We start from the raw sequence: 19,260 nt of genomic DNA, 5'->3' as shown, positions 1-19,260 counted from the left end.
CAGTGAAAGAAAAAGCTGTCTCAGCGAATTGCGGGAACAGCGTGACTGCTTCTGTCAATTCTTTGTTCACACGTGACCTCACTTTCTTGTGTGTACCAGGTTGGCAGCATATGTAGAGCAGATGCTAAATATGAGTTCTAGCGGAAGAGCCCATTTTTTTTACCAGGTGGTTGCAGACTGACCTTCAAAAGTGATGATTCCAATTGGAATCGCTGGGCCTGATGGGGTTGAAGGAATCATGAACCACCCCTCGGGCTTGGTGAGAAAACATATTCTGCGTATACAGATACTGCTATGAACAGCTCAGCCAAATCTTGCAGTCATGTGCAGCAAAGAGAATTTAGAAGTAAAGCGCAATGTTGCCATTTTCTCAGGTACCCTCTTTTCATACAGAGGCATGTGCTCACTCTTTTCGGAGCTGCCGGCGCCAGCTGTTTGATGTCGAACAGCAGATGACATGCTATTGGTCAATAGCCGAGATAAGTCAACAGTGGTGCTTGGATCAGATGCGCTTCGTGCCACGAGGTGCCGCCAAGTGCCAGCGCCATGCCCCATAGTCTGCTAACGTTACACAGTGAGGCACACCCAAGCGCAAGAATCACAATGGGAGAGAGAGATTGCATTTGGTCATGTGTGCTCAAGGTCATGATACACGCTGGCGTAACTTTTCCCCCATGCCATCCCTCCCTGCTTAGCTTCCAGACGAGACGAGAGAAGAGAAAAAGCGCTTAAAGCGAGTGACAAGTCCCTGTAACTCCGCTCTTTCTTGACAGAATCAAGAAATTTTTGCGGCAATCGATTCGTGAGACAATAAACTCCGATATTGAGCTCATTCGATGATTATGTGGAAAAGTGGTAGTGGACCCCTTTAAGATTTGTAAATTTCCAATACATGTTTCTTATACAGTTTTTACACATTTATGAAAGAAAGAAGAAAGTTGAGTTGAGTTTGGTTTTATGGCGCAAGAGCGACTAAGGCTAAGGCTTCGCCAAAAGGAAGGGAGGAAAGAAAAGGTTATAGGATACTTACAGTTAGGAACATTATGGATAAACTCACAACACTGTTGTAAGTTAAAAAAAGATTGGTACCTATACGGCACATGTTTTGAAGTATTTTTAATGGAATCTGTTGAAGCATGATACATAATATATGTACTATGAGTAGAAAATCTGCCCTCTTGATGTACCAAATGTTACGGGTAAGAAACCAGCATGGTAGTGTATTGCCCACTGTTTAGCGAATACCATAGCATCTTGCTTTCCCTTGGATTCTTTGTATTAGCTTGATGTACTAGTAATACTCTTTTAGTGAGTATCTGATCTGCTGAAGTCTGTATAGTTTGTTATCAATATGTATTTTTGCTGTATCATATAACTGTGGCCTGTAACTACAGCTAAAAGTGCAGATAGAACTTGACCAACAACAGATATTGTGAAAAGATGGCACATTGGAAGCAGGCTGATACATTAAACTTCTTCAGCCATCATTCAACATAACTTAATGGGTAGATATTCAAGCAAATTTATGGTGGCTCTCTGATTTATGGCAACGAGCCCACCAAGGAATGTAGCTGCATTAAGCACTGGCATAAAGTAGACTCCTACGCTTGTCTTACATACCACCCTCTCTTGTAAATGTGCCTACTTAATTGCGCTGCCTATAATTGCCTATAGCAGGCACATTAATGGTATTGGTTGAAGGAAAAGGCAATGTGAGTTGCAACTACAGCAGGCAGTTGTAGGTTAGCTCTTGAGAAAAATGGCATCTACGTTCATTGACGATGTAACTGCTGAAGAAAGGCACTACTTTGAAGGGACACTAAAGAGAAACAATGAATCAGCCTAGATCGACAACTTGTGCTTAGAGAACTCTAATGTCGTTAATTTCGCCATCATAGGTTTATTAATAGAGGAGAAAATCAAGTTCAAAGTTTCATTTTTAAATTTCGCGCCGAAATCTCCCCGCATGACGTCACGGATTTCAAAGTGTATTTATTGTATTTATTGGTATTTATTGTATTTAAGTTATTGTATTCTGGCGCCATTGGCTCAACAAAATTACCCCAAACTTGGTATGTTGAGTCTATGGCCCCCTGAGAGGACAATGTACTTCATTTTTACTGATTAGGAACTACGTAGTCCCTAGTAGGCGCCATCAAAACATGTGACGTCATGGCGAATGGTGCGGAAACTTCAAGGTGGCGTTGCCACCCACATTTTGTTTTTGCATGTTTTCTCGCTTACTAAGCGTCTTCTCGCAGCAAGCTTGGTGTTTTTGGTATCGTGAAAGAGTACTTTACGAATATGAGAAAAATCGTTTTGCTCTTTAGTGTCCCTTTAAGTGTTACCAAAAGGCATTCACAGTCGTCACAATAGAATGAAGTACAAAGAAGTTCCTGTGTTGCGCATTTCATATCTTTATTATGGTGACCTATATTGAAGGAGGGGTGGGCCTGATATATTTTTTAAAATTTTCTTTTCATATTGTTACGGGGAAGAAACTCTTCGCCCATGACAATATAAAGGCTGTACATTGTTGTCTCTGCTGTTAAAGCATTTCATTTGCTCTAGTAGCTGTAGCAACGTCCTTTTTTATATTTTTAGAAACTTAAAGAATTGGATAAACCTAAAGGAGCCCGGTCAGCTTATGTGCTGTTTTCTACAGAAATGCGGAAGAAGCTACAGGAGAAACCTCCAAAGGTGTGTTTCTGTGCATTTTGTACTTTGGGCTTACACTTCACCCTCACCCTAGGTTGGTTTTTGTGCATCACATATGTAGGTGTATAGGACTCGGACAGCTACTAGTGTGCATGCACATTTTTCTCGTTGACCAAGAGATTTTATTTTGCATGGACGTTCGTTTGGCTGTTATAAGCAGTTTGCCTGCCATAGTTACCATGGCAAGCACACTACATATTCTGTAACCAACGCTTGTGTGCCCCTCCCCCATGTAATACCTTGGTAATGAGAGCTTTTAGGGAGGGGTATTTTGAATAATAATAATAATAATAATAATAATAATAATAATAATAATAATAATAATAATAATAATACAGGGTTTGGAGGCACTTATTATGAGTTGCAATGCTACAGGTTACTTTTTAAATAGTGCCAGTTCCTAATGCCCACTCCATGTGGACATGTGTAACAGCACCTTTAGTAATGTCATTTAATTGATTGTGCACCTTAATATTTTGATGTATTCTTTAAAGAACTGCTTCTGCAAGCAAACTAAAACAAATCTGTCTAATGCAAACTGGTCTACAGCACATATTTAACCTAAATGACTAGGTAGTGCATATTAGTTGGCTTTTTTTTATTAGTTGGCTCTTATGTGGTTCCTCGCTTCGTCCTTTGTGTCTTTTTCTGCGCTCCCAGTTTGCTGAACAGAACTGCATAGATGAGCTTGTATGGTATGAAGGATTAAAAAGGCTGAACGTCACGGTGATGACCATGTGGCAGCATCCTGTGCTATAATGTGTTTTTATTTTTATTTATTATTATTATTATTTTATTTATTATTATTTTTTTCAATTGTCTACCATGTAATATCTCTTTCAGTGCTAACATACTCTGCAGGTTGTGTTGTAAAGTAGTGCATAAAACGTGGTATGTCAGTGCTAGAAAATAATATAAGCTGGGGAGCATGCATTTCTTATTTAGACTGATTCTATTCTGATCTTTGCAAACTGTCCTTGTGGTCATATAAAATGAAATGCATATAATAAAGGTGATAAATAATTACTATCCATGGTGCAATTAAGTGTTAAAACAATAAACATTTGTTCCTTGTGTTACACAACTTCACTAAAACACTAGTTGCAATACAGTTAAAGCTCATTTTAATGAAGTCAAACTGACCCAAGAATTATTTCAATAGACTGAAATCTTTGCTATATCAAAACCTCATAGTTACTTCTGGCTAAATTTTATTACTTTTTAAGGGCTAAAAGAAATACTATAACTATTGCCTGCATGCACATATACCTGCCAGTTCTGCCAATGCCAAGCTGGCAACAAGCCATGGCGCCTTCGACAGAGCACCATAAACGACTGCCTTGTTCAGCTCCCATCCATGTCAATACTGGCATGAGCATACCATGAAAAAAGCTACACTATCTATGAGCAATCATATGCGCAGTCGTATTCTAGGTCTAGTTTTATCGAACATATAATGTCTGTAATAAAGTGTGGAGAATTACAAATAAGCAGCTATAACCGTGAATACTAAAAAACAGTCACCCACTTGCTATTCTTGACGTTCAGTCTCTCATACTAGTGCAACGCAAAGATGTGATGGCGCTCATGTGTGCAAAGTCTGCTTGTTTTGCTATGTTCTGGCATTATTTGATGTCACTGAGGCATGACTTGCATTCGATATAACGAACACAGATATAACGAATTATCGGTTATAACTAAGTAATTGAAGAATAGCCTTGTCATAGATACAGTGTTACAGAAAAACGTTTATAACGAACTTTCGGATATAACAAAGTTATTTTCGTGGCAGATGTGACTTTGTTATAATGAGGTTTCAGTGTATATCAAGCGATCAATGAGCGGTCACTGTACCTGCCAGTGTAAACAAACGCACTTGTTATTGCTTCGGTTTGTCACCAGCACTCATTCACGGAAATTAATCGGCGGTTAGGGCAACAAAATCGGTAGTTAGGGCAACAAAATCGGTAGTTAGGGCAACCTTTGGTCTTTACTTTGCAGCAAGATGTGCTGTGTTGGGTTGCCGGCATTCTCAGCAACTAGATTGGATGGTGGCAAGTTGAATGCAAATGGCGATTAATGACTGCTGAATACATTGGCATCACAGCTGTCCCTGTTTGATGGCTCCAAAGGCATTGTTTGATAAGGAGCAGCCACAAATCAGCAGCATGTGCTAGCTCTTCGCCTTTACCATTTTTATTCTCTGCACTGGCCTGACAGGCATGCTTTGCATGCATTCCCAGCTTGTACGGTACATTTAAATATGTCACATGAAGGGGTACTGCTCGGTTGGATTTCGTTTTCGTTTTCGTACTTTATTGCTTATTTAAAATATTGAATTTGCTGAGAACGTGTGACAGGATTATCTCGTGAACATAGAACTGCCATTACCTTGACATGGTAAAAAAATTGCCTGCGATCGGTTTTAAGAGCCATCCTTTGCCTTGCACAGCTGCAGAGAGATGTCATGTTAAAGCAAGAAAGTGCATGAATTGAATATGAATACCCTTGAATGTTGAAGGCTCCTGGAAATTCCGTGTTATCAACACAAAAGTCATTGGTTCCTTGTATTCCACTCCACTGCATTCTTTGTGTAAGACTAAAAATGAATTGGAGTCGTGCTTGCACTGCCCATCTTTCTTGCAAGACTGCTACTGGACGTCCATCTTCTGGTTGGCATAGCTCATGCACAACCAATGTGAACATAACGCCTGCTTTATCACTTTCTAACGTAGTGTCACTGTAACGTTTAAACAGAATGATGCATTGTAATTAAAAGGTAGCTATCAGCACATCAAACCCTGTCGTGAAAATGTTGCATTCAGCATGAGGATACCTTTAGTGTATCTGCTTTCACGCACGCACGCGCGCGCGCGCGCGCGCGCACACACACACACACACACACACACACACACACAGAGAGAGAGAGAGAGACATGGATACCATGCATTGTGGAGTTCATGCTAATGTGATGTGAAGCTTTGGCCACACAATGCATGAGTTAACATTTCAATCTACGTGTATATCATATCCATTGTTGGAACTTCTAAAGGGCCACCAGAGGCACACTCTAACACCAGGATTTATACAGCACAGTTATAATGTGAACCTCCTCAACATTATATGTTTGTAGCAGAACATGTAATGCTATTTATTTCAAATACATTGCATGATATACAATGTGTCTTTGTTGTTGCTTGTTTTTTTTAGCTGCAGCAAACATTTAATATTAGTCCTTAATAATTCATCGTCGCGTCATTGTTGCGATTTGTATATCTAAGTTGGCAGCCTCTAGGTGAAAATATGTAATTTGTGCAGTTTTGTGCATAAATAACCATGGTACAATAATTATTGCTTTAATTACTTATTGTAGGTGGCCAAAGGAAATGAATAGTTTGGAGCCCATCCTCTATTGTCTAGCTGAGCAATGAAATTAAGCTCCTGTAAGGGCTACGTGGATGAATATATTTCACAGTCGGAGGCTCTCTGAATGTGAAACTAGCATAGAAAAAGAGTACTACCTATGATGTCAACATTATCACCCCTCACCTTTCATCATGTTGCCATCATCACCAATGGCATGGCCGTGCAAGCTGTTGCCTTGCAGTCAGCCCGCTTTCATTTCTTTTCTTTTTAATAGCAAAGCTGTTTAGCAAAACGTTCCTTGTGAGTCGATCCAGAAAACTATAATCATCATCAATGGGTATGTGCCACAGAAATGGGGTAAATCCCACTATTCACCACTGTCCACTAAAAAAGAAGAAGGCAACAGTTAGCCCAACAAATGGCTGCGAAGAAGCGGGTATGTGCCACAGATATTTGATAAATCCCACTACTCACCTCACTATCTCACTACTCACCACTGGTCTACTAAAAATGAAGAAGGCAACAGTTAGCCCAACAAATGGCTGCGAAGCGACGACGGCAAGCCGAACACCCTGAGTACGTACGCAAGAATGCTAGGGAAGTACGGGAAAGGCAACGGCGGGTGCGAGAACACCCTGAAGCGATGGAATGCCTACGCCAACGACGACATGCCCGTAGATTTATGAGAAGTGCGAATGCTTGGTTTCAGTGCAAGTTTCTGTCGCTAGAGTTTGGACAACTGTGTCGTTTCTGTGGCTGTCTCTGGTTTAAGTCAGACCTCTCTGTGCTGAGAATCAATGCAGAAACAACCTAGCATCACCTAGCTAAAGCTTAGCAACAACCTAGAAGCAACCTAGAACCTGCATCACCTAGCTAAGGCCTAGAAACAACCTAGAAGCAACCAGATTAGTCTTCAGAATCGTCCAGTATTGCTGTTTCAAGCCTTACATGGCTTAGTGCAAGCTTCGCCAAATTTTTTTCTAGCCTAGTTGTTGTCACAACAAGTTTAATGCTCATACAGCATCGAACATCAGCTGCTGAAAACCGACTTTTCCACAGAAGGAATACATGACAGAATGATGGCAGTAGAGATTTAGCACGCCATTGGCATCAAGAGATTGTGCTGCTGTCAAAAAAATACGCGTGGCTTTGTTATCGCAAACATCAAAGACCAGCGGAGCTCGGGGAAACCCAGTAAAGTAGTACCAAACCACACACTTAGTCTAACTTTTGCTGGGCTTCCCCTAGCTCCACTAATCAATCGGACACATTCACGATCTTCATTTCTTTGCCTACACAAACTCTCGGCTTCCCTCAATCTAAACTCAGGATCTTCTCTTCTGCGACGCTTGGTTTCAGCTTCCCTAGCTCTCACTTCTGGATCGAATCGCTGTTGCCGCATCCGCTCACGATTAGCTTCTTAACGGCCCCGCAGTCGAGCGCCTTCTTCCGCGGGGGTCCTGATGGTAGTCCTTGCCATTGCTAAGCAAATAAATGCCACATCACTTGTTTTTGCACTGCGAGAAAGAGGACCGCCGAAGCGAGCGCGCGGGCACACGGGTGTTATCGGAGAGCAGTGACATCACAGCACCTGTGCTTGCCGCGCTGCTTCTTCTCTCCCATAGGCTCCACCCACCCTTGCCACGCCGCTCCCTCTCTCCCACTAAGCTCCGCTCTACTACCACCTGCGTCCTCTCCACCTCATATCCGCTCTCCCCCAGCTCGGTGAAGCAGCGCACGACAGAATGGAAAACCTAGCAAGGTTCTAACAGCTCCGCTGCAAAAGAAAAAGAATAAAGATGAACCACAAGGAACCTCTTCAAGAGGCCATGCTTGTGGTAACAGTTCCATCGTGAAATGCAGGGCAGTGTTACTGATGTTACAGACAGTCGCAGACTTTGTCCATGTTAGCTTCACTTTCAGTAGGCCTTTGTGAAGCATTTCTTCACATAGCTCTGATGGGAGCTTGTATAGCGAAAAATTTTCTGCTCAACTTGATCATTGCAAGGATGGGCTCCAAGCTTCTCATTTTCTGTTCCCAATTAAACTGTTATGTAAAAATTAATTAGCATACACTTTTAATTACACAGGAAACTGCACAAATTACTGTCTACAGAAAGCCATCCTGGACACGTGCATACAATGACATCACCATAATTTATATGTCGTTTTAAAAATTTGGTGCAATTAGAAGCAAGAAACACTGACTATATCAGCTCAGTCAAAATGAGGAAACACTTGCACAGCCGTGCATGTCCATAGTGCTGAACTTGAAGCATCATCTGGTATGTTTATAAGAGAAAAAGGAAAATAATACTTGATATCACTTTCAAACATCTTCCTACCTGTGGTTTTGCAGGCGTGGTATGAAGGCTGCGATTGAAGGAGTGCCTAATGCCACCTAAAGCACAAAGCATGATGTGTCAGCATAGAGTTGAAAGAAACACAATTGTACTATTCCACTGAAGCACACCTAACATCTGAAATTAGTGTGATTACGTGGGACTGGCACATTAACTTGCCTACTGCTGTCCAGCCAAGCCAAGCTGCCGATCAAAACATGAACATGCATCCAGAATGTGCCATTCAAATTATTCTTGCTGAGGACATTCACCAACTCATATTTCTGGCATGGAGGGGCCAAACGTTGACCTGAGCTTCGTTGCTCAATTCAGCTTGCGCATGTGTTTTAGTGATTTGGTACTGAACTGTCTGGTAAAACATACTTGTGGCAAGCTTACCACGACAGCTCTTGCTGGCCATTTTAATGAGCAGCCACCCTGCTGGCCATCAAGTTTCCATCACTGCATTGCTTACGAAGAGTTAGCAACCAAATTTTAGGCACCTAGTTGACTTAGCGGTCACTTTAGTGGCAACAAAATGTCAGCTAATGTTGCCATTTGAAAGAAAGCCTTTCCCATATCTCGTATATGGTTTATTTCTAAAGGCGATTTGATGTCAGGTATCAAGAAATATGTCAATACTGATCTCCGGAATGACTGAAATTCAGACGCCGATTCTGAAATATAGAGCTTTTGTATTTTTGTTTCACGGTTATGTTTTAACACATGGCGACTGCATGGGGTGCCTCACAAAAAAAATGCTTGAGACCAGTCGCGTCTGTTTAGATCATGAACATACTTATTAAGCAAATAAAATATATATATATGGGACAAAGACGGTCGTGTGCGTGCCAGGCCACTAGCAAAAGGTCCGCGGGCCGCATGTTTGGGACCCCTGGTATAGACAGTGAGGCTAACATTTGAATGATAAGAGCAGATATTCAGGAGTTGTAATAGCTTTAGTGGGACTATATATTTTAGATATACCTTTATAAAGTAATTACTTTTGCTTTTTGGCTTATCCACAACTTGTATACATACATGCCTATGCATCATAAAGTCTGTTAAGTTTGTTATGGTTCCTGCTTAAAGTTCAAAAATAATCTGCTGCAAACTTACAGAGTCTTGCCACACAGCAATTTTAATTAGTTGATGACTGAACAGTCTACTGCTTTCTTGTCAGTGGTGGTGAGGCAGGTAAATGATGATGCACACAATCAGTACTTTCCCTTCCCTCCGAATTCTAACAGGTTATTGGCCGCAGTTTGTTGCAAACACTGCAGCACACAAAAGTTATGCTTAGTTCAGAATTTGCTGTGACAAAGATAAAAAAAAAACTATTTTTGTGTGCAGTTAAATTTATAAAGCACCTGCAATTGCTCCATCTCTTCTCCAGAGTGCAGTTGGCAGCAGTATTTCTTCATGGTTTCTAGGGAAGCTGCCTAGTAAAAGTGAGGTTCCATCCCCACAGGTAGGCATTCATTCTACATTAGGGCAGCAGCAAAAGCAGCTAGTAAGGCTTCCTTAGTGACAGATATTTAGCATCTTGTCACTTATGTGATAAACCCTAGTGCCTTCTGTTTTAAGTAGGTGTTATATAAGAATGGACTGTTGTGTTTTTATTACAAAAATGAATATACCAGCTGTTTGACACACACAGGAAAAGGGGGATGACACAGTCCTGTGTGTTGTGTCCTCTTCTTTTGTTACTTGTTATGCTGAAGAGCCAGTGAAGTCATGCCAGCAAGCTCATGTAACTATCGCTTCACTCTGAGTAAATAAGACGCAATCCAACAGAATAAAAAAAGCAGAAAGATAGGATATAGGCTTGCAATTCTCAGTTATTTGTGAGTTGTTGCCCTGTTTTTGTGCTTGTTTCTTCTGTTGTCATGCATCTTATTTACTCAGGGTAGCATGTACCAACTAGCTCAACAAGTTCTACTGAGCTACCATTGTTGCTTTGTCGTGACAGACCAAATTGCCAAACAGCACATTTTGACTGGTACTGTAGCAAGATATGGCTTTCGCTTCTTTTTATTTTTCATTTGCTTGTATTTAACAAAAACACTGTTGAAAAAGTACTGAATAGCAGTAAATGAGAGCAAGCATAAATATGCAGCACTGTTAATTAGAAGTAAAATGTTCAAGAATGACGTCACCATCTGATGAGCTCATGTACGTGTGCAAACATTCTGTGAGATGAGGAGATGCTACGTGATAACATTGGACATTCTCTTGGTTTTATTACAGCGAAAGCTGTTATGAGATCACAGCAACAGCCAGTTGTGGTGGTGTAGTTGTCCGCCGCCACCACCAAATATCTGTAACTGCTATCGCGCGAGATAAGAAAAAATGAACTGAGAAAAAATATCGAAAATCAGATGGGATTTGAACCCGGGCCCTCTGCATGGCAGTCGAGTATTCTACCACAGAGCCACGCCGGTGCTTGAAACTCCTTTGCAAAAAGACCCTATACAAGCGTCATGTTGGACAAGGAGTCACGTTAGCATATGTAATATAGCGTGGTAGGAGCGTAAAATAACAGCCAGGCATCGCACAATGCGAATTGCGTAGCGAGTGGGTTGTTTAATGCTTCCAACCCGTTACAAAGGGCTCAGCCATAATTCTTCATAGTCATCAGCCACAGCATCAACAAAGTCCACGTAATGCCTTCCAGATGTGTAGCGGATACCACGCTTCTACGCAGAATGACGAATAATGGCATAGTGGGTGCTTCCCTACCTCACAAAAATTATGATTTATGGCATAGTGGGTACCTTGCAAATGTAGTTGTATTATTTGCCCCAAGAGAGTTTACAATGGGCTAGAAAGGCCGCTCTTCCAGCTTTCGCTGTGACTATGCTGGGAGTTCTGCGCAGGCCTGGCGGTTTCTTTCTTTCTTTGTTCTTTTTTGTTTCTTTTTCTTGTTTTTCTTTTTTATAAGTATGATCACAAAGACGGACCATAATCTAAATGTATAAAGTTTTAGCAGCCTCCAAGGCAGTGCCCCTAATTACTCCATTCGCACAACTATAAGGAGGACTCTTATAGAATAATAGTGTGATTATAGTGTAGTTTAATGGGCATAATGCAGTGACATCAACGAGATTAGAACAAGGTCATTATTATAGCATAATGGGTGATCTATGCCTGCACACAATCCTTGCAAATGTAGGACTGCGTTCTGAACTGCCTGCAAATTTCCCCACAGCACTCTTCCAAAACAGATGCTATCTATACAGGGCATGTTTGCTGCGTGCGGTTTGTTGAGCATGCATCATGGCTGTTGCATTTGTACAGCAAGGTTATGTGGGACCTGCACCACTACCTGAAGTGCTTAGATAAGTGCTCTTGGAGTGGTTGGACTCCAGTATTGTTCCAGTTTATTTTTAGAAGGAATGGCTTGCAGGTGTCTGGAAAAAGAGGCATTTAAGCTTGTACAGGTCCATCATGCTCTTTTGTAGATGGCAGGCAATACACTCAATTACTGTTTATCCAGATGCTCTATTTTTCGGACACGTGTGGTGGTGTGTGTGGTGGTACTTTAATGGTACCACCATGCACCCATAAAGCCAGTGTATGAAGGCGTCTGAAATTTCTGATGCTGAAACCCTTTGTAGTCTAGAATGGCAATAATTGATGCCGTTTTAGACAACTGTAACTGCCACTTCGATTATCTGACAGCCTTCAGCCAGCACTCTTGTGCACCACTCCACTGGCAGCTGTTGCCACAGTCATAGCCACTGTGTTTTGTGGTTGGATGTTTGCTAACAAGGTTCCTGTTGTTCAGTGTCGTGTTTTTTTAAATTAAAAATATCTGCCGCTATCAGAAATCGCAACAGCTTTGCCTTAGTCAACCTCACCGATGGTATCAAACCACGGAAAACATGGCAAGGGTCTAAGTGTTGCATAATACCAGTTTCCAAAAGTCACTTGGCTGTAATACAGTGTCGACGTGTTGAAGCACACACAATACATTTCAGCAAACTATACCAAGAGTGGAAAGGGGTCACCTTCATGAGACATACTACTAGTATGCGTTCCTTAAATATACATATGTGTACTTGCCGTATTCTGTTACAGTACGAGCACTGACATGCCTAATAAGTGTATTGACAGGCCTTCAGAGCATATCAGTAGTGAGTGGATGCGGTAATTTGAGCTCTTGGGGGCAGTATAAGGCATGCATTTGTTTTTTTCGGGCATTTGTGCAGTCCTTAGGGAGTATGAAAAATCAGATGTTGACTGTGCTACAAAGACTGCAGAGACATTTTTCTAACTGCTTGCATTTGCGGCCGAAAAGTTGTGCATCACATTTTAAATAAAGATATAAGTATGCGTCATGTAATTTCATTTAACGTCATGCATGGTATTATATATTCATGACATTTATATGATGCAGTTACTGCGTGGAAAGTATTTCAGATCTTAGCCTATTTACCTCTGAATGAGTGAAATGGCATGTCTTCATGCATGGCAGCCACAGCCACACTACTTGCACTCCTGACCAAAAACTAGTACTAGTCTGTCATATACTATGTAGAAGTATAAAATAGCATGTATGATCTTTAATGTGACATAACCTTACATCTACGGGTTGTAGTTATAATCTGTGTAATATATGTGTGGGAGAAAGCTTTGCAGATCAAAAACGACTGCTCTGTGAAGCATGTGGAGTGCGACTTGTATTGCAGCACTACTTGCATACCTACTACTTGCATGCCAATTATGCAATAAAGTGCATATATAGGCCTCTAGGTTGGCTGCGTATATTCCTACCTGTAAAACATGTATATACAACTTGTAGTGTGCCTGAAGTTTGCTAAGGTGGCAGACATCCGCCTGGTTCACCGTGGTGGAACTAGGGGCAAGGACTTGTGGTCCTGTCCTGTCTGCATAACTGACTCCATTGTCCTTTGTGGCACTGAGTGGTGCTCTCACTTTTTACAGACCTACACCTCTTGCTATTAAAGGGGCCCTGCAACACTTCTTGAACATAGTCAGAAAACACTGCTCATAAGTAGTCAGCCTCCTGTGAACATGTGAGCCAAATAATATTGCACTGCATGCAGAAGGGAATTTACAATTTAATTTCAGAGACATCTAGAAATCACTCACTCGCCTCTCGGCAAACTACTTAGTCGACGGAAATGACTATGTAGATGAAAGGAAGGACACAGCCATTAGCTGGTTTTTTAATTGTCGGAACATCCTTGGTAATATTTATATTGTCTGTTTCGAGTTCAATAAATAAAGATATACGTTTCTCTCTCCAGAAACACTGAAAAATTAACTATCTTTGTACTTCTGTTCTCAATCAACACGTCTCCCTATTGTTTTGTTTTTTCTTATGTCCTTGTGAGGCGGCATTGGGTGGCACCGGGCATACTGTGCCCATACTATTTCAGACCCTTTGTGCTTTAGTCATTCACTTGTCTCGTACTGAGCCCACTATGACTGCACTTACTAATGTGCATTTTCATTTCCAAACCAGTCCATTCGCCAGCACATGCTTGCTCTCTCCATCACTCCTCGCTTATTAGTATACCTATTGGTAGACATTACTACTTGTTTAGCCACTTTAAACCACTTCAAAATGTGCTATCAGTATTTAGCTGCTATCCATGTCAAGCTAGCGCAGGACAAAGCCAGTGCGCACCAGCTTCTAATATAGCTCAGCCACTTTCACACAGCAATAGTAAGCTTTTGTGCTGCATAGTTACTGCAGCTGCCATGGGGTGCTGCATGCACCGGTGGTCAAGACCATGACGCGCACTGATGTAGGTTCCTGCCCCCTTGCCATCCCCCCCCCCCCTCCCCACTGTAGCTTCCAGCACGCTTGTCGAGATGAAAGAAGAGAAAAGGTGCTCTCAGCCTGTGACAAATCCGTGTAACTCCATTTATACTTGATGGATGTGAGAAATTTTTGTGGCATGAGATTCATGAGACAGTAAACTCCTAGAGTATGGTCATTTGATTATTACTTCCAAAGGTGTTGCAGGGCCCCTTTTTAGAGGTTGGCATTCCTGGAAAGCTTGTTTGCTTGGAAGTAGATTTTCTTGCATGTTGAGGAGTGAAATGAAAGAAGAAAAAAGAAAACACTTATTTTGAAGCATAGTTTCTGGTAACTACACAAGGTACCTTCTCCAGCTTGTAATCCAGGAGGAGTGGAGGGGCAGTGGGAGAGTTGGGCATGTTATAATACTGCAAGCACTGGAAACAATTATGTCTAGGCATGCTGTATCATAGTAAAACAGGAGAGATGTTACACGGTGACACAGACAAGGCAGTGTAGTATGTAGCCTTGCCACTAGCATAATTCCCATTTTGCTCCGAAGCAGCACCTCTAGCACCAGTCACAACACCACGAATGGTAAATTTTTTTAACTGCAGTAGAACTGAAAGTTGGGTGAGTTGGTTCAAATTCATCGTGAAATCTTGGCACGCACAAAAGACAAGGACACAACGTAGAGGACAAACAAGCACTTACGTTTGTCCCCTACACTGTGCCCTGTCTTTTGTGGCACTGAAATTTCGTGACGAAATTTATTTAAATCAAATTGATATTAATGACAAAAAATTCGGCAAATTCCACAAATTCTCAGAAGTCGATGTCATGCGAAGGAGTAGGCAGTTAGTGGCCTATACCAAACATTTTTATTGCTTTCAGTCAAGCGTTGCGAGTTGGACCGACTTCTTTGTGCATTTTGAGTAGTGCTGGGTATATATCATGGGCAGGCCAATAGCGAGGAATTTTTGTCAGGGAAGTGGAGGGGAGCACTTGCTGAAGGCCTTGACTATTTGAGGAAAGCACCTATTTTGAGGGAAGTGCATATTTGAGGAAACAACAGTATTGGGGGGGGGGGGGTCCTAGGCCCTCCCCCCCTTGGTTACGGGATTGATCGTAGGCTTACCAGGCACGTCAACTACACCAACGTTACTAAATTAGCTAGAATCTAGTAATTTTGGTGTATACTGACTCCCAAAGAGTGTCCTATGGTCCTATGTGACGTCGATACTCACCTTAGAGCACAGATGTCAGTTTTACCGAAATGAACTGCACGCTACAGTGCGACGCTGTACGCATCATATGAAGCGGTTTATGCCGTTTTCCTCCGGGTTGAGCAATGGGTGACGATTGCTTGGAGAGTCATGGGAGTTAATATGTAATGGTTGTGACATTGTTGCAAGCGCCGATAGCGAACACTGCAACCACAGTTGACGTTGCCACGCTATGACGCCATTGCAGCGTCTTTTTCGTAAGCATTTTCAAGCACTGGCGTAGCTCTGTGAATGAATGTTTGATTGCCACGCAGAATCTGGGTTCACTTGGGGCTCTAACCATAATTTTCAATCTTTCCGTCCCTCTGATATTTCCCTCACCGGCAGTGCTGCCGACTCCTGCTCTGCATTTTCTGCGACACAAACTCCAAACGCGATCACATAAAGATTTTTAAAATTCTGTTATCGTCGTTCCTGGGTTGATCCAAACTGTGGCTCATAAGCGCATTCCATGGGCCGTGGTATAGGTATGTGCCACACGTGACTGAAGGAAAGGGTTTCATGACGTACGCGACAAGTATCTCATGCTATTCATGCAATGCCCTGTTCATCATGTTCGTCATACGCTGATGTCCTCCCATGCAAATTCTGGTATGTGTCAACTGTCAAGCTAAGGAAACGACCACGAAAGCACCCAGACGTAGGCGGCTAGATAGATGATATGTAGATAGAAACGGTCAAAGTGCCTTTGGTTCGCTAAGAAATGCTTCGCATTTAATAGAAATTTAGGCTACACTGATAGCTTAAATACTTGAGAATGTCTAAGAGTGAGTATTATAGACAACAGCACTTTACTAATCAAGATATTTGAGCAAATGTAGGACACAAAATGTGACCCTATCAAGACATTCTAGTACTTGCTCAATGATGTAGTCCATTGTTGGTATAATTCTATCTATATTGTAGGGAGGAAGAAGAACAATACGCCGTGGTGGGGCACTACTTTAGCTGAAAAGCTCTGAGCAAGAGCTGTTGGCGCTAGCACTGTGATTCTTGTGTCGGTTTTTGCCGCGTCCATAGCCTCCTGCTGAAGTACTACCCGTACCACTTGTACTAAACCACTCAATAAAAGGATCATTGCAGTGTATTGAAAGATTGAATAAAATGTTGCTGTGCATTTATATTTAAATCTCGTAGAAAATATCTTTTGATGTTAGCCTAGGTGGTGCACAAGCTTGCATCCCAGTGACAATTTCTTCCTAACAACAGCTGCCAGTCTCAAAAGCCATGTTTTTGGGTGCTGCGACTGGCATATTGTATAGTGCAAGCTGGAAACACATCATGGCCACCAGGTTTAGGACACCATCTCTTGACAACTAACACTGGTGACGTGGGTGGTCAAAAAGTTTTGTCACCCATGCACTCCCATTTCACTAGTTTCATTAATGTGCAGTGCTTCGATGACTTGGCTCAATCACAAAATCTACTCTAACTGCAAGTAAGAGAAAACGCCTTGTCCATGTGATGTTGTCAGCTCATTGTCGGGTAGTAAAAGGCAGTGATGGTGTATGTAACGGCATTCCGCACCCCCCCCCCCTCTTGAGCGGTAAATGACTTGGGTTGTGTTAAGGGTATGTGGACCCTTCAAGTTATTAATTTTGCAGTGATTCACATACACGAGTTATATTTCTAATCATCCGAGCGGAGTCCTGGGCCATGATTTAGTTATATGTACCTTTTTTTTTATTTCATTCCATGCTGTACTTTGTTAGTGGTCAGTGTGACACTCTGCCCCTTTATCACTGAGGTCAGCGGGCTGTGAATTGTGGCTGATAATAAAGCGTACCATGCAATCAACTGGAAGATGTAGTTACAGAATTGCAGTGCTTAAACAATATATCGTGATGACTCCTTACCAACTCAATTCACTCTTTTGCCGGCCTATAAATTTTTACTACAGTTCAACTTTTCTAGCATCACAATACCTAGATTTACACAGTGTAAAAATTCATAAAAGCATCTCTTTCAAGGAGTGAAAGGGTTACTGACACAAAAATTTTCAGTTCTCATTTTTTTTGCGTCAAATGAAAGGTCAGGCCCTCAAGAGCCTAGAAAAGGTAGTGCTAAGTGCGAGTGCACCCTGAAAAAGTAATTACAGTATGTTTTTAAAAGCTAGTTTCGGTTCCTACTGTACCCTGACGTCACAACACGGTATGAGCTTCTCATTACGTGTTTGCACAATATATAGTGACGTTTCCACGGCTGCTCTGCACCGTGGCTCCATTGGTGACGCAAAAGCGGCCATTTTAAATGTTTTGGTGACGCACAAGTGGCCATCTTGGAAGTTTTGGTACCTAACATCATCACAACTAGCCTGACGTCAAGCTAGTGTCGATGTCGGTAGGTGCGCCATGGGAAAATTGACTTTAATATCAAAATAAAATATCTAATCAGCATTTCCTGAGTTCACACTTGCTCAGAGCCGTCTCTGCATACAGGAGATTTGCATGGCAGAGTAAACGCGCCTTCGAAAAAAAGGTGTCAGTACCCCTTTAAGGCTTGCACAATGCTCAACGCGCGTTTCATAGTGGAGGACTACGGATTAACTTCGACCACCTGGGGTTCTTTAACATGCGCCTAAATCTAAGTACAGGGGCGTTTTTCGCATTTCGCCCTCTGTGGCCAGGAATCGAACCCGCGCCCTCGAGCTTAGTAACACGACGTCCTACATGCTAAGCTACCACTGCTAAGCTACCAATTCATATGCAGGCTTCTGCAGAGCAGAAGTGAAGAAAATAAAGCGTTTAAATAAAAGGCAGGCTTGTAGTTTAGGAGTTCTTAGCTGGGCTTGTTGATTTACACACATTATGGTAAAACAGCACGAACGACAGAGCAGTGAACAAAAAAAAAGGATAAGAAATCTTGATAAAAAATGTTTCGCAGCATTTTCCATGTTACCACTCGTGACTCCATCATTAAAAAGGCAGGGGTCAGGGGAAGATGGAAGCTTGCGATGAAAAATTCGTAAACAGCGTTTGTGTGCTGGAGCCGACGTTTCGACAAGCGGACTTGTGTTCTTCAAGGCTGCAACTGCTTTGAAAAGTAGTTGCAGCCTTGAAGAACACAAGTCCGCTTGTCGAAACGTCGGCTCCAGCACATAAACCCTGTTTACGAATTTTTCATCACTTCATCATTAGACACTCTGACCAGTGAGCCTTCCGTTGCACTAAAGAAGACTTATACCATAAAAAATTGGTTGGCAGCCCCTTTAAGGCATAGGTAGTGTGCTTCACTCTATGACTGTTCTTATTGCTGTTTGTATGCTTCATTGCAATACATGCCTGTGTTCTGCTGAGGCATGCTAAAGCAAATATTCGAGTTTTGCCCTACATCATGTCCATCAGTAAGTGCAAAATCGCCATAGAAAAACTAATTGTGGAACGTAAACACGAAAGCGAAGCAACGAGGACACAAACAAAACAGATTGGGTTCGTCATTGCGGAGTGCTAATAAGGCCCCTGCTTTATATGTTTATGCATCAATTTTGCTCGTTTATCTTCCGTGGCATATAATTCCTCTCTCATTCAATGCCTCGTTTGGCAGCATATGCAAAAACAATGCTGTTTTGTTGGCATGAATGTTTCCAGTGGAGTGAAAAGTGGTTGCAGTACTATTTGAAGTGGTTTTCTTACAGAGGCACAACATTCATTTTGAAAGTGGTAGTCAACATTTTTTATGCACACGTAATACAGTACTATACGTACTTATGCATGAGATATTTTGATGGCGCTAGTACTACTGTTCTTTACAGACAATAACTCCAAATACCAGT

At 41.9% G+C, this 19,260-nt stretch overlaps 1 protein-coding gene across 2 annotated transcripts in view; it reads left to right on the top strand.

Moving 5' to 3' along the window:
* Positions 1 to 19,260, top strand: part of LOC119401735 (uncharacterized) — a 38,267-nt gene that overhangs the window by 15,879 nt on the left and 3,128 nt on the right. The window contains exons 5-6 of one of the 2 annotated variants that reach the window (XM_037668680.2): positions 2,605 to 2,700; positions 9,823 to 9,897. In XM_037668680.2, coding sequence (XP_037524608.1) covers positions 2,605 to 2,700; positions 9,823 to 9,897 — 171 coding nt within the window. The remainder of the gene's footprint in view (positions 1 to 2,604; positions 2,701 to 9,822; positions 9,898 to 19,260) is intronic. The other variant, XM_037668691.2, reaches the window with a different exon arrangement.

The sequence above is a fragment of the Rhipicephalus sanguineus genome, chromosome 1, assembly GCF_013339695.2.
Source record: "Rhipicephalus sanguineus isolate Rsan-2018 chromosome 1, BIME_Rsan_1.4, whole genome shotgun sequence".
NCBI lineage: Eukaryota > Metazoa > Arthropoda > Arachnida > Ixodida > Ixodidae > Rhipicephalus > Rhipicephalus sanguineus.
The sequence above is the reverse complement of the archived record's forward strand: the minus strand, read 5'-3'. Positions and strand labels throughout refer to the sequence as shown.